The 13,457-nt window shown below is 49.8% G+C and overlaps 1 protein-coding gene across 1 annotated transcript; it reads right to left on the bottom strand.

Annotated features, from left to right (window-relative positions):
* Positions 1 to 1,009: 1,009 nt before the first annotated feature.
* Positions 1,010 to 7,472, bottom strand: LOC138520578 (E3 ubiquitin-protein ligase TRIM39-like). Its single transcript, XM_069632913.1, has 3 exons — positions 7,032 to 7,472; positions 1,830 to 1,925; positions 1,010 to 1,111 (listed from the first exon to the last, which is right to left on the bottom strand). Exons 1-3 carry the CDS (start codon positions 7,443 to 7,445, stop codon positions 1,010 to 1,012), a joined length of 612 nt encoding a protein of 203 aa, XP_069489014.1. The 5' UTR covers positions 7,446 to 7,472.
* Positions 7,473 to 13,457: the final 5,985 nt, after the last annotated feature.

The raw sequence follows: 13,457 nt of genomic DNA, 5'->3' as shown, positions 1-13,457 counted from the left end.
GTCCACTGAGGCTCGAGGAGGGAACGTGGATGGAAATGAGGACCCACGTCCCGGGGGAGAACGGACGACATACAGCCTATCACGCAGTTGGAATTTTCTTGCTTTTTTCCCGAACTCCGGTCACACAAAGTTTGCAACATATCTCCCTGCAAAGGGGGTTCTAGTGGATCCAAGTTAATGGGGGGGGAGGTTTGTTTTTTTTCTTTTTCCTTTTTTCTTCCTTTCTTCCTTTTTCTTCTTTGGGCGGGCGGGGGGGGGGGGGCTTTTCTTTTTTTTTTTTCTTATTTTAAGGGCTGATGATATGTTGAATCTATGATGATGCTTCCAGCCTGTTTGTTATATTATGAAAATGTTAATAAAATAAAGTTTAAAAAAAAAAGATAAGAAGCGCCTTTCTTGAGTTATCAGCATCATTCGACCGTATGATATATTCTTCATATATTAATTATATGTTACAAAATTAATGGTACGCCCCTGTCATTTGCACACAGGGGATTTACCATTATGGGACAATGATGAAGAGGATACTAAGGTAGTAATCTCACCAGGAAAGGTAATTATAATCTCCTCAGAGATGCATACCACATTGAAAGTAAATAACAGTAATTTGAGATAACAACTCTCCCCCTTTTTAAAAATACTTTTGTTATCTGCAGATTTCTACAAAAAGGGTGTATGTGTGAACCCAGAATGTGAGGATAGAAGATGCAGAAATGTTAAAATTGTAAAAAGAAAAATCAGCCTGTTCATTAGAACGCTCTGTTGAATCATTTGTGTGTTTACATAGCGTAGGAAATGATATATACTCCCGCTGAATGTTCTGCAACAATGAGTCGTGAACTGAAACATGTTGAGGATTCTAAGAAACAAAGTTTCCAGGATATGGGCCCATTCTTGTGGATAAGCCTTAAACATTGCGTTGGATAGTCCATCTGGACCCGTTGCTTGCTAGTTAGTAGCTTTAGCTATAATCTCCAAGATATCATCCAAGTCAAAGGAAAGTATCCACTCATGGTTTGTCACCCTTTCCTTGAACATTGTCGTTACCAAAATCAAGGGCGAATAGTGCAGCAAAATGGGCTACCCAGGTTTCCTCGGCTATGGGGTTGACCTGTAAAGTTTAACAGAAACCAAATCTCTGCACTGTTTTTGCTGGAAATAGCTGCAAACATGTGCCCAGCATATCTTTGGGCTAAAATGCTCCTAGAGCCTCGCCTCCAATTCCTACATTTTTGCTTAGGTAATTTCACTTTCATAATTCTCTCTTCAAGGGGAAAAGTTATCAACCATCTCAGTTCTGCTCTATAGGAAAACATTTTTAGTTTGAACTATGAGATCAAACACATGCTTGTGTGAAAACAACCCTGTTTAAGGCCTGCTGGGATAGTTGCTCGTTTTGTTCTCCTTCTCCCTGATCCCCCTCCGCCCCACCTCTTGTTAAATTCCGGCACTACCAAAATTGTCATCAGGCCTAGGAAGGTAGCCGCTTGTCTGTCTCATTCTCCTTCTCACCCCCCCTCCTTATCACTGTCAACATCTCTTGCACTATCTGAAATGTCGCCAGGCCGAGTATGATAGTTAATTTCACATTCTTAATGTATCAAGGATTTATAAGAATGTCGCTGTATTCTCCCTTGTTCCCTCGCTGCCTTGAAGCGCTTTGAAACACATTGTGTATAAGCGCTATATAAACAATCAATTCAATACAATACTCTCGGGGGATGTCTCACATCTCAGCCATCCAGCACTGTTCCATGGACTCTCGAAAGACACCCTCGTGCCTCTCTGCCCTGAGCCTCTCTACACATATATGAAGGCATTACTCTCACCTCAAGCTCGGATGCTTTCCTGCTTTCTTCCTCTCCCCACTCCTGCATCTCCTTCAGCTCTTTTTTCAGATGTTCCATCTGGCTGTAAAGTTTATCCTAAAAGAATAAAACCAGTTTGTTAGTCAAAAGATATCCTGCAAATACATAATCTACACAGAACAAGGCAGAAGGGTCCCAGGACAGCCTCGCTGGTCACCTATGCTTGTATATAGTCCATAAATAATATGTTCTTAAGATCACTTACAGTCTACAATATATGCTCCCTCAGACTCCCAGCTGCTCCCATAGGCAAATGGACAGTCTATAATATATGCTCCCTCAGACTCCCAGCTACTCCCATAGGCAAATGGACAGTCTATAATATATGCTCCCTCAGACTCCCAGCTGCTCCCATAGGCTAATGGACAGTCTATAATATATGCTCCCTCAGACTCCCAGCTGCTCCCATAGGCTAATGGACAGTCTATGTTCCCTCAGACTCCCAGGTACTCCCATAGTCTAATGGACAGTCTATAATGCATGCTCCCTCAGACTCCTAGGTGCTTCCACAGGCTAACAGACAGTCTAGAGTGTATGCTCCTTCAGACTCCTAGGTGCTCCTATAGGCTATGGGACAGTCTATAAAGAATGCTCCCTCAGAATTGTTGCTGCTCCCATAGGATAATGGACAGTCTATAAAGAATGCTCCCTCAGACTCCGACCTGCTGCCATAGGCTAATGGACAATCTATAAAGAATACTCCCTCAAACTCCTAGCTGCTCCCATAGGCTAATGTACAGTCTATAAGGAATGCTCCCTCAGACTCCTAGGTACTCCCATAGGCTAATGTACAGTCTATAAAGAATGCTCCCTCAGACTCCCAGCTGCTCCCATAGGCTAATGTACAGACTATAAAGAATGCTCCCACAGACTCCCAGCTTCTCCCATAGGCTAATGTACACCTCCCTCAGGCTCCCAACTGCTCCCATAGGATAATGGACAGTCAATGCTCCCTCAGTCTCCGACCTGATGCCATAGGCTAATGGACAGTCTATAAAGAATGCTCCCTCAGGCTCCTAGCTGCTCCCATAGGCTAATGTACAGTCTATAAGGAATGCTCCCTCAGACTCCTAGGTACTACCATAGGCTAATGTACAGTCTATAAAGAATGCTCCCTCAGACTCCCAGCTGCTCCCATAGGCTAATGTACAGACTATAAAGAATGCTCCCTCAGACTCCTAGCTTCTCCCATAGGCTAATGTACACCTCCCTCAGGCTCCCAACTGCTGCCATAGGCTAATAAACAGTCTATAGAGAATGCTCCCTTAGACTCCTAGCTGCTCCCATAGGCTAATGTACAGTCTATAGAGAATGCTCCCTCAGTCTTCTAGCTGCCCCCATAGGCTAATGTACATTCTATAGAGAACACTCCCTTAGACTCCCAGCTGCTCCCATAGGATAATGTACAGTCTATAGAGAATACTCCCTCAGTCTTCTAGCTGCTCCCATAGGCTAATGTACAGTCTATAGAGAATGCTCCCTCAGTCTTCTAGCTGCCCCCATAGGCTAATGTACATTCTATAGAGAACACTCCCTTAGACTCCCAGCTGCCCCCATAGGATAATGTACAGTCTATAGAGAATGCTCCCTCAGTCTTCTAGCTGCTCCCATAGGCTAATGTACATTCTATAGAGAATGCTCTCTCAGTCTTCTAGCTGCTCCCATAGGCTAATGTACAGTCTATAGAGAATGCTCCCTCAGCCTTCTAGCTGCCCCCATAGGCTAATGTACATTCTATAGAGAACACTCCCTTAGACTCCCAGCTGCTCCCATATGATAATGTACAGTCTATAGAGAATGCTCCCTCAGTCTTCTAGCTGCTCCCATAGGCTAATGTACAGTCTATAGAGAATGCTCCCTCAGTCTTCTAGCTGCTCCCATAGGCTAATGTACATTCTATAGAGAACACTCCCTTAGACTCCCAGCTGCCCCCATAGGATAATGTACAGTCTATAGAGAATGCTCCCTCAGTCTTCTAGCTGCTCGCATAGGCTAATGTACAGTCTAGAGTGTATGCTCCCTCAGACTCCTAGATACTCTCATAGGCTAATGTACATTCTATAGAGAATGCTCCCTCAGTCTTCTAGCTGCTCCCATAGGCTAATGTACATTTTATAGAGAATGCTCCCTCAGTCTTCTAGCTGCTCCCATAGACTGGTTTACAATCCATAGCTCATCCATCTTGGAAGACACTCTGTTCATAGAGGTCCTAAGGTCATCAATGCTCATATCCTTTCTCCTCAGCAGACCCCCCTGCGGTGGGAGACTTATGGTCCCGAGACTTGCACCCTCAGCAGGAGCACCCACAGGGAGGCTTGGGATATCCACACATGGCACACGCACACGAGGTCATGTGTGAGGTCACATGCTGGGCACATGCCACGTTACTTGCATTGAGTAAAGGTTAAGCAGAAACCTTAACATTAACTATGATTTACTGTGAAAAGGCAACCCGGGGGGAGGAGAGGCTTTAACATGCATTATCGGCCCACACCCTGGTTATAGGCCAGAAGTGAAGCCACGGGCGTTGCATCTGGTACTGACACTAATGTACAGTAGACTCCCAGCACCACCTTCTTGCTAAGAACACATTTCACAGTGATTTACACTTAAATGGCCTGTCACTGTGAGATGTAAACAAAAAGAACCAAGCAATGGCAAAGCCAGTATCATTGGCTTTGTAATTGAGGAGGATATGTTTTATAGTCAACCCCCAATAGCCCAAAAAAGGCTTATCCTCCATCCTATGAGAGTTGAGCCGAACATGTCTATTCTTCCCCCGGCGTCGAGTAGCACCAGCCTCGCATGTGATGGGGCTGCGCCCCAGGGCTCCAACCATTGCCCATCTGCAGAGAGCTCGCCATTGGGTGAAGTGGGGGTGCAGTTGAGTAGCACCAGCCTCGCATGTGATGGGGCTGCGCCCCAGGGCTCCAACCATTGCCCATCTGCAGAGAGCTTGCCATGTGGGGGGCTGCAGTTGAGCAGTGGGGAAAGAGGACTGGAGTCAGAAGAGGGGCTGCAGTCAAAAGAAGTGAGATTTTAGGGGTTCATTGGGGAACAACCTCCATTTATGTATTTCCTTAAAGGAAGAGCCTCATTGGAAGCCAGGACACCGCTTTGCAAGTTTATGGGTTTAGGACCCACACCAACAATCTGCTGCTCTGACATGGAGTTAATACTGACATGTAAAGCTGCAGCCACTGTCCATGCAGAATTACTGCATGTCCTGTGGGATTCCATAATGGGGCATAGCAGCTGCTGTGCAGTGCATTACTGACCAAGACATGCCACACACACACCCTGTCCTCTGTGGCAGCCTCCACACAGTATGAGATGCAAGGTCCCAAACATGCCAGACACACCATTGTACTGTTGGGCATCCTGGAACTCAGTAGGAGATTTAGGTTCCCAAGACATGCCACGTACACCCTCTGTACTCTGTGGCAGCCTTTACTCATTCCGGTCCTAGCCTCGAAACTATGGAACTCACTACCTAATCCTCTCAGAGCTGAACCTACCTTCCCGGCCTTCAAGCGCAAAGTCAAAAACCTGGCTGTGTGCCCAAGACCTGCCTTGACCGTGCGCCCACGAGCTACAACTTTACTGTTAACAGCCCTCTGTTATATCCTTTACTGTAATCTGTACATATACTGTATTTCTTTTATAACTTGTATATCTTTCTATAATGTGTATCTTCTCTCCTGATGCAATGCCTATATATTGCATTTATCCTATATAATTTGTATATTTCGTATATTTTCTCCTAAAGCAATGACTGTACATACTTCACTGTTCTGTTTTTAGGCTTGTAACTAAGTGACGCGCCCGGATGCCCTGGGGCCTGGTGCGCTATATAAATAAAATAAATACTAAATACTAAATGAGATATGTGCGCCCAAGACTTGCCACTTACACCCCATGTACTCTTGGGCAGCCCTCACTCACCATGAGTTTAGGATCCCAAGACATGCAACATTCATCGCGTGTACTCTTGGGCAGTCTCCACCCAGCACCTGATTCTGAAACCAACGCATATCATGTACATAGGTTCTATCCATGGCATGTGTACTCTCTGGGGGCGAGGGCATCGTGGGATATGTGGTTCCTGTATGGTCACATATGCATCTTATACATTTGGTCAGCCTTATTCTGTGGCAACCCTTTGGTCCCCAGCTTGCCATATGAACATCGTGTGCTCTTGAGTATCTTACTATAGACCACACTATGACCTTTGTGAGCTCAGACCCTTCACATAATATGCATTGTGTGCCCTTAGTCAGCCTCCTATACGGCGTGCACCCTAAGGTCCCAGACCCGTCTAATGCACACTGTGGTACTTTGGCCAGACTCTTTGATTCCTGTTCTTTAACATACTCTACTTGTGCTCCTGGGCACCCTTCTGAGGGTGCCTTTTGCCACCAGTCAAGTCACACACAGTGTGCTCTTGGGCCCTTCTTTATAGGACACGCTGTGTGAGCTCTATGCTGCAGAGATACCTGCCACACACTCAGGTGTGTGGTTCTCTTCACTGTGCAGCTGCACGTGCTGGACCTCCACCTTTAGGGGTTCACTGTGGCTATAATGAGCGTCTGTGCCATCGTAGCCACAACGTTACCCGTCTTCCCCGGGAGACTGCCCCCCACGAGTCTCCTTGACCTACATACAGCACACATACTGTGTAATCCTGGACACTAGTGTCTGGAATGGGAAGCATTATGCACAGCCTCCTTTCGCCCCAGAGCCATAGTGCAAAAGAGCTATAGTGCAAACTATGCATTCCTGCACAGCCTCAGAAATGAAGAGCAGTGTGTGAGAACCCACCCATGTCCCAGACCTACAGCACACATACCATGTACTCCTGGGCAGCCACTGAAATGGGGAGGACTGAGTAAGAACCCATCCCCCTCCATGTCCCTACAGTACACATACTTTGTACTCCTGGACAGCCTCAGAAATGAAGAGTCTGTGAGAACCCCCCATGTCCCAGACCTACAGCACACACACCTTGTACTCCTGGGCAGCTGCTGGCATGGAGAGGACTGTGTAACCCCCACCCCCACCCCCATGTCCCTATAACACACATACCTTTTACTCCTGGGGGGCAGCCTCAGAAATGAAGAGCACTGTGTTAGCACACACCCCTTGTCCCTTTAGCAACCTTACCTTGTACTCCTGGGCAGCCTCTGGAATGGGGAGCACTGTGTGAGCTCTGTGACCCTTGGATTCCCGGCAGATCACACAGATGGGTCTCTGGTCATCCTTGCAGAAGAGTTTCAGCTTCTCTTCATGTTCTCTGCACATATTCTCCTCCTGGGGGGTCGCATTGGGAAAGTGAAGCTGTTTTAACGTTTCCACCATGTTCACCAGCTGCCTGATGGGTCGGAGGGTTTTGTTCTGTGAGGTTTCCATGCACTGAGGGCAGGGGAAGTTTGCCTCCAGTCCCTCCCAGCACTGAGTGATGCAGGACAGGCAGAAGGCATGTCCACACTCCACAGACACCGGCTCTGTGAAGTATTCCAGGCATATGGAGCAGGTGGCCTCCTCCTTCAGGCTCTGGAGTGGGGCGGCTGCGGCCATGTTCAGCTATAACAAAAAAAGTGAAGTTAAGTTTCGTTTCTCATCAGAGCCCCTGAAGGGTGCGTGTCAGTCCTTCTCCTTCCTTACACACCCTGGAGGAGCGTGAGGTATTTACTGGCTGTGGGACATGCCTATCAAGCTCGGTGGGGGTGTCCTCAGTAGAGCAGGGACTGGTGTGGACTTGGAAAAAGAGTCCTTGGAAAATACTTTAGAAGAACCCCCCTCCCCTATTACCGTGAGTAGGCAAGAGCAAACCCTGTCAGGGGGAGGATTTCCAGGGGTTCCCCCTGCATAAAGCTTTTAAAATGCAGTTTCAACCAATTATTTTCAAGCACATTTTTCCATATCGGGATTTTCCTATAATGTCTTCTTTTTGTCGTGTGTTTTCAAGCGCTATGAGTTGTAGAGCCGCTTCGGAGCACTGTCCAGAGTTAGCACCTTGAAACGCATTTGCCTCATGTTTAGCTTCATTATCTTGTGCCCCTTTATTGTGCAAATGGTGTCTTGTCACAAATTGTGGGTCTGCACAGTTTTTCCTGATTCCACTTCCGAGGTAATCCAATAAGCGACCCAGGCAGCAATGCTAGAGACAGGATGTATTTCCATGCAGCTGCTACCCAGGCAGCAATGCTAGAGGCAGGATGCCTTGCCATGCAGCTGCGACCCGGGCAGCAATGCTAGAGGCAGGATGCCTTGCATGCAGCTGCGATCCAGGCAGCAATGCTAGAGGCAGGATGCCTTGCCATGCAGCTGTGACCCAGGCAACAATGCCAGAGGCAGGATGCATTCCCATGCAGCTGCGACCCAGGCAGCAATGCTAGAGGCAGGGTGTATTCCCATGCAGCTGCGACCCAGGCAGCAATGCTAGGGCAGGAAGTATTCCCATGCAGCTGCGACCCAGGCAGCAATGCTAGAGGCAGGATGTATTCCCATGCAGCTACGACCCAGGCAGCAATGTTAGAGGCAGGATGCCTTGCATGCAGCTGCGACCCAGGCAGCAATGCTAGAGGCAGGATGCCTTGCCATGCAGCTGTGACCCAGGCAACAATGCCAGAGGCAGGATGTATTCCCATGCAGCTGCGACTCAGGCAGCGATGCTAGAGGCAGGGTGTATTCCCATGCAGCTGCGACCCAGGCAGCAATGCTAGAGGCGGGATGTATTCCCATGCAGTTGCGACCCTGGCAGCAATGCCAGAGGCGGGATGTTTTTCCATGCAGCTGCGACCCAGGCAGCAATGCTAGAGGCAGGATGTATTTCCATGCAGCTGGGACCCAGGCAGCAGTGCTAGAGGCAGGATGCATTCCCATGCAACTGCGACCCGGGCAGAAATGCTAAAGGCAGGATGTATTTCCATGCAGCTGCGACCCATGCAGCGATGCTAGAGGCAGGATGTATTCCCATGCAGCAGCAACCTGGACAGCGATGCTAGAGGCAGGATGTATTTGCATGCAGCTGCGACCCAGGCAGCGGTGCTAGAGTCGGGATATATTCCCATGCAGCTGCGACCCAGGCAGAAATGCTGGAGGCAGGGTGTTTTCCCATGCAGCTGTGACCTAGGCAGCGATGCTAGAGGCAGGATGCATTTTCATGCAGCTGCGACCCAGGCAGCAATGCTAGAGGCAGGATGTATTCCCATGCAGCTGCGACCCAGGCAGCGATGCTAGAAGCGGGATGCATTTCCATGCAGCTGCGACCCAGTCAGCAATGCTAGAGGCAGGGTGTTTTCCCATGCTGCTGCGACCTAGGCAGCGATGCTAGAGGCAGAATGCATTTCCATGCAGCTGCGACCCAGGCAGCAATGCTAGAGGCAGGATGTATTCCCATGCAGCTGCGACCCAGGCAGCGATGCTAGAAGCGGGATGCATTTCCATGCAGCTGCGACCCAGTCAGCAATGCTAGAGGCGGAATGTATTCCCATGCAGCTGCGACCCAGGCAGCAATGCTAGAGGCGGGATGTATTTCCATGCAGTTGCGACCCTGGCAGCAATGCCAGAGGCGGGATGTTTTTCCATGCAGCTGCGACCCAGGCAGCAATGCTATAGGCAGGATGTATTTCCATGCAGCTGGGACCCCGGTAGCAGTGCTAGACGCAGGATGCATTCCCATGCAGCTGCGACCTGGGCAGAAATGCTAAAGGCAGGATGTATTTCCATGCAGCTGCGACCCATGCAGCGATGCTAGAGGCAGGATGTATTCCCATGCAGCAGCAACCTGGGCAGCAATGCTAGAGGCAGGATGTATTTGCATGCAGCTGCGACCCAGGCAGTGGTGCTAGAGTCGGCATGTATTCCCATGCAGCTGCAACCCAGGCAGCGATGCTAGAAGCGGGATGCATTTCCATGCAGCTGCGACCCAGTCAGCAATGCTAGAGGCGGAATGTATTCCCATGCAGCTGCGACCCAGGCAGCAATGCTAGAGGCGGGATGTATTCCCATGCAGCTGCGACGCAGGCAGCAATGCCAGAGGCAGGATGTATTTCCATGCAGCTGCGACCCGGGCAGCAATGCTAGAGACGGGATGTATTCCGATGCAGCTGCGACCCAGGCAGCAATGCCAGAGGTGGGATGTATTTCCATGCAGCTGCGACCCAGGCAGCAATGCTAGAGGCGGGATGTATTTCCCTGCAGCTGCGACCCGAGCAGCAATTTTAGAGGCAGGATGTATTTCCATGCAGTTGCGACCCAGGCAACAATGCTAGAGGCGGGATGTATTTCCATGCAGCTGTGACCCGAGCAGCAATGCTAGAGGCAGGCTGTATTTCCATGCAGTTGCGACCCGGGCAGCAGTGCTAGAGGCGGGATGTATTTCCATGCAGCTGCGACCCAGGCAGCAATGCTAGATGCAGGATGTATTTCCCTGCAGCTGCGACCCAGGCAGCAGTGCTAGAGGCAGGATGTATTCCCATGCAGCTGCGACCCAGGCAGCAATGCCAGAGGCAGATGCATTTCCCTGCAGCTGTGACCCGGGCAGCAATGCTAGAGGCAGGATTTATTTCCATGCAGCAGCGACCCAGGCAGCAATGCCAGAGGCAGGATGTATTTCCATGCAGCTGGGACCCAGGCAACACTGCTAGAGGCAGGATGCATTCCCATGCAGCTGCGACCCGGGCAGAAATGCTAGAGGCAGGATGTATTCCCATGCAGATGCGACCCGGGCAGTGATGATAGAGGCAGGATGTATTTCCATGCAGCTGCGACCCGGGCAGAAATGCTAGAGGCAGGATGTATTTCCATGCAGCTGCGACCCAGGCAGCAATGCTAGAGGCGGGATGTATTTCCATGCAGCTGCGACCCATGCAGCAATGCTAGAGGCAGGATGTATTCCCATGCATCAGTGACCTGGGCAGCAATGATAGGGGTAGGATGTATTTCCATGCAGCTGTGACCGAGGCAGCGATGCTAGAGGCGGGATGTATTCCCATGCAGCTGCGACCCATGCAGCGATGCTAGAGGCGGGATGTATTCCCATGTATCTGTGACCCATGCAGCAATGCTAGAGGCAGGGTGTATTCCCATGCAGCTGCAGCTCAGGCAGCGATGCTAGAGGCAGGATTTATTTCCATGCAGCTGCGACCCAGGCAGCAATGCTAGAGGCAGGATGTATTCCCATGCAGATGCGACCCGGGCAGTGATGATAGAGGCAGGATGTATTTCCATGCAGCTGCGACCCATGCAGCAATGCTAGAGGCAGGATGTATTCCCATGCATCAGCGACCTGGGCAGCAATGATAGGGGTAGGATGTATTTCCATGCAGCTGTGACCCAGGCAGCGATGCTAGAGGCGGGATGTATTCCCATGCAGCTGCAGCCCAGGCAGCGATGCTAGAGGCAGGATTTATTTCCATGCAGCTGCGACCCAGGCAGCAATGCTAGAGGCAGGATGTATTCCCATGCAGCTGCAGCCCAGGCAGCGATGCTAGAGGCAGGATTTTTTTCCATGCAGCTGCGACCCAGGCAGCAATGCTAGAGGCATGATGTATTCCCATGCAGCTGCGACCCAGGCAGCGATGCTAGAGGCAGGATGTATTTCCATGCAGCTGCAACCCAGGCAGCAATGCTAGAGGCAGGATATTCACATGCAGCTGCCACACAGGCAGCAATGCTAGAGACAGGATGTATTTGCATACAGCTGTGCAGAAATAGAGAAACTGGCAGAGTATCACTGTCCCAGAAATATGGTCGCCAAGCACAAAAACATCAGGGTTTTTATGGGGTTTCACACAATGAGGCTTATACAGAAAAGTCAGTAAGATATTACATTAACGATGAACTTCCTAACAGCATCCTTGCCACTTCGGAGGGCTTGGTTTTGCAGCTGCATATGAGACCTGCACTATTTGCTCAGCCTAGCCACATGATATAGACCACCATTGACAGCGGACAGATGCAACAAGACCTCATCTGGGGTCTAGCACCCATGTGATTCCAGTCCTGGGTCTCAGGCACCTAAACATGCCTTCTTTGGTGTTGTCTAACATGTCACTGGGAGCACCAGCACCCGGCAGAGGCTAATGTCCATTGTGGGATTTCCTGTATATTCTAAATAATCCCACTTCTCGCTGCGCGACCTCCAAAACATGACTGTGATTTTGCTCTGCCTGCTGCTCCTGTACATTCAGGGCCTCTCAGAAATAAAACATTGTCTGTTTCAACAGCGTCCCCACGTGTGTGCTCTAAGCACTACTCTTCCAAATATTTTATTTCATTCATTGCATTTTCTTATGTGATGGGGTAAGGAACCTGGCCCTGTCAAGAGGGGATGTGGACCCCTCTCAGCCTGGGGTGGGTGGTCTACCAGGGTTTTCACCAGGGCCAGTCCCACCTCATAGGTGGACTGTGAGAGCTGGGAGGGTCCCTGTCCCTTCCACATGTGCCAGTATGTCTGAAATGAGTACCACCTTTTCTTGCCCCATACCTCTATTGCACAATCTGCTGGACAGTCTTTCTTTTTGTCCCATAGGTATACCTTTCCCAGAAGGCAAAGTGGTGGAAGAAAGAACGAGCAACCCCACCTGGAGAGAGACAGCGAGAAATGATGAATCGGCAGAGCATTCCCTGCATCAAAGTAACAATTCCAGTGCAACACAGACCTGCATTCTACCTCCAACAGGACTGTGGAGTGGCCCGCACCTTGAAGTGGCGATCCCAGCGCTCTGTGCGCCACAGACACTCAGTTTCCCTGCAACAGGAACGCAGAGCGAAGCAGCGATCCCAGTGCTCTATGTACCACAGACATTAAATATACCTGTAACGGTGCCATGGAACGGTCCATACAGCCACGTGGCTATCACAATTCTCAGCCCATTACGAACTGGGACATTGCCTTTGTTGAGAGCAGGCCTCCATTCCTGAATACTAACGGACATGTGTTCAAAAAGGGGGCGGGGCTTAACACCCATTATATGTCTTTGCTTAACTGTAATGCCACCCCTAGGGGGAAGAAAGACAGCGATTGGCCCAGGGAACGAGCTCTGGAAGTGACCCAATGGAGGGGGAAGGAGGAGGATAAAAGGCATACATGAAACAGGACGGTGTGGTTTGTTCGGATGAAGTCAAGGGAGGAGAAGGAGGACCAAAAGACAAAGTGGAGGAAGGACAGTGCAGAGGAGACTGTAGAAGGATTGCTGAAGTGTGCAAGGTGAGGTATTGGTTGGTGAGAAAAAGTGGCACTTGTGTGCGAGTGTGCGTGCAAGGCGCGAGAGTGAGACTATCAGAGTAGGGGTGAGTGAGAGTGAATAAGAAGGTAACTGGGGGAGTGAAAGGAGAGTGACTGTGGGAGAAGGTGTGGGTGGAGTGGAGTGGAGACTCATAGTAGATGGGGAGGGCAGAGTAGTAGTAATGTGGAGAGTAGTGATAGAAAGGAGGAGGAGAATAGGAGTAGCAAGAGAACATTAGTAGGACAGGAGGAGAGAGAGATAAAGAGGGAGAGACAAAGGAGAGTGGAAGAAAGAAGGGGAGGAGGGTAGGAGGTAAGGCGAGAAAGGATAGAACATCAGGGCCAGGAGTACAAAG

This window comes from Ambystoma mexicanum, chromosome 13, assembly GCF_040938575.1.
Source record: "Ambystoma mexicanum isolate Mex_15411 chromosome 13, UKY_AmexF1_1, whole genome shotgun sequence".
Classification (NCBI taxonomy): Eukaryota; Metazoa; Chordata; class Amphibia; order Caudata; family Ambystomatidae; genus Ambystoma; species Ambystoma mexicanum.
The sequence above is the reverse complement of the archived record's forward strand: the minus strand, read 5'-3'. Positions and strand labels throughout refer to the sequence as shown.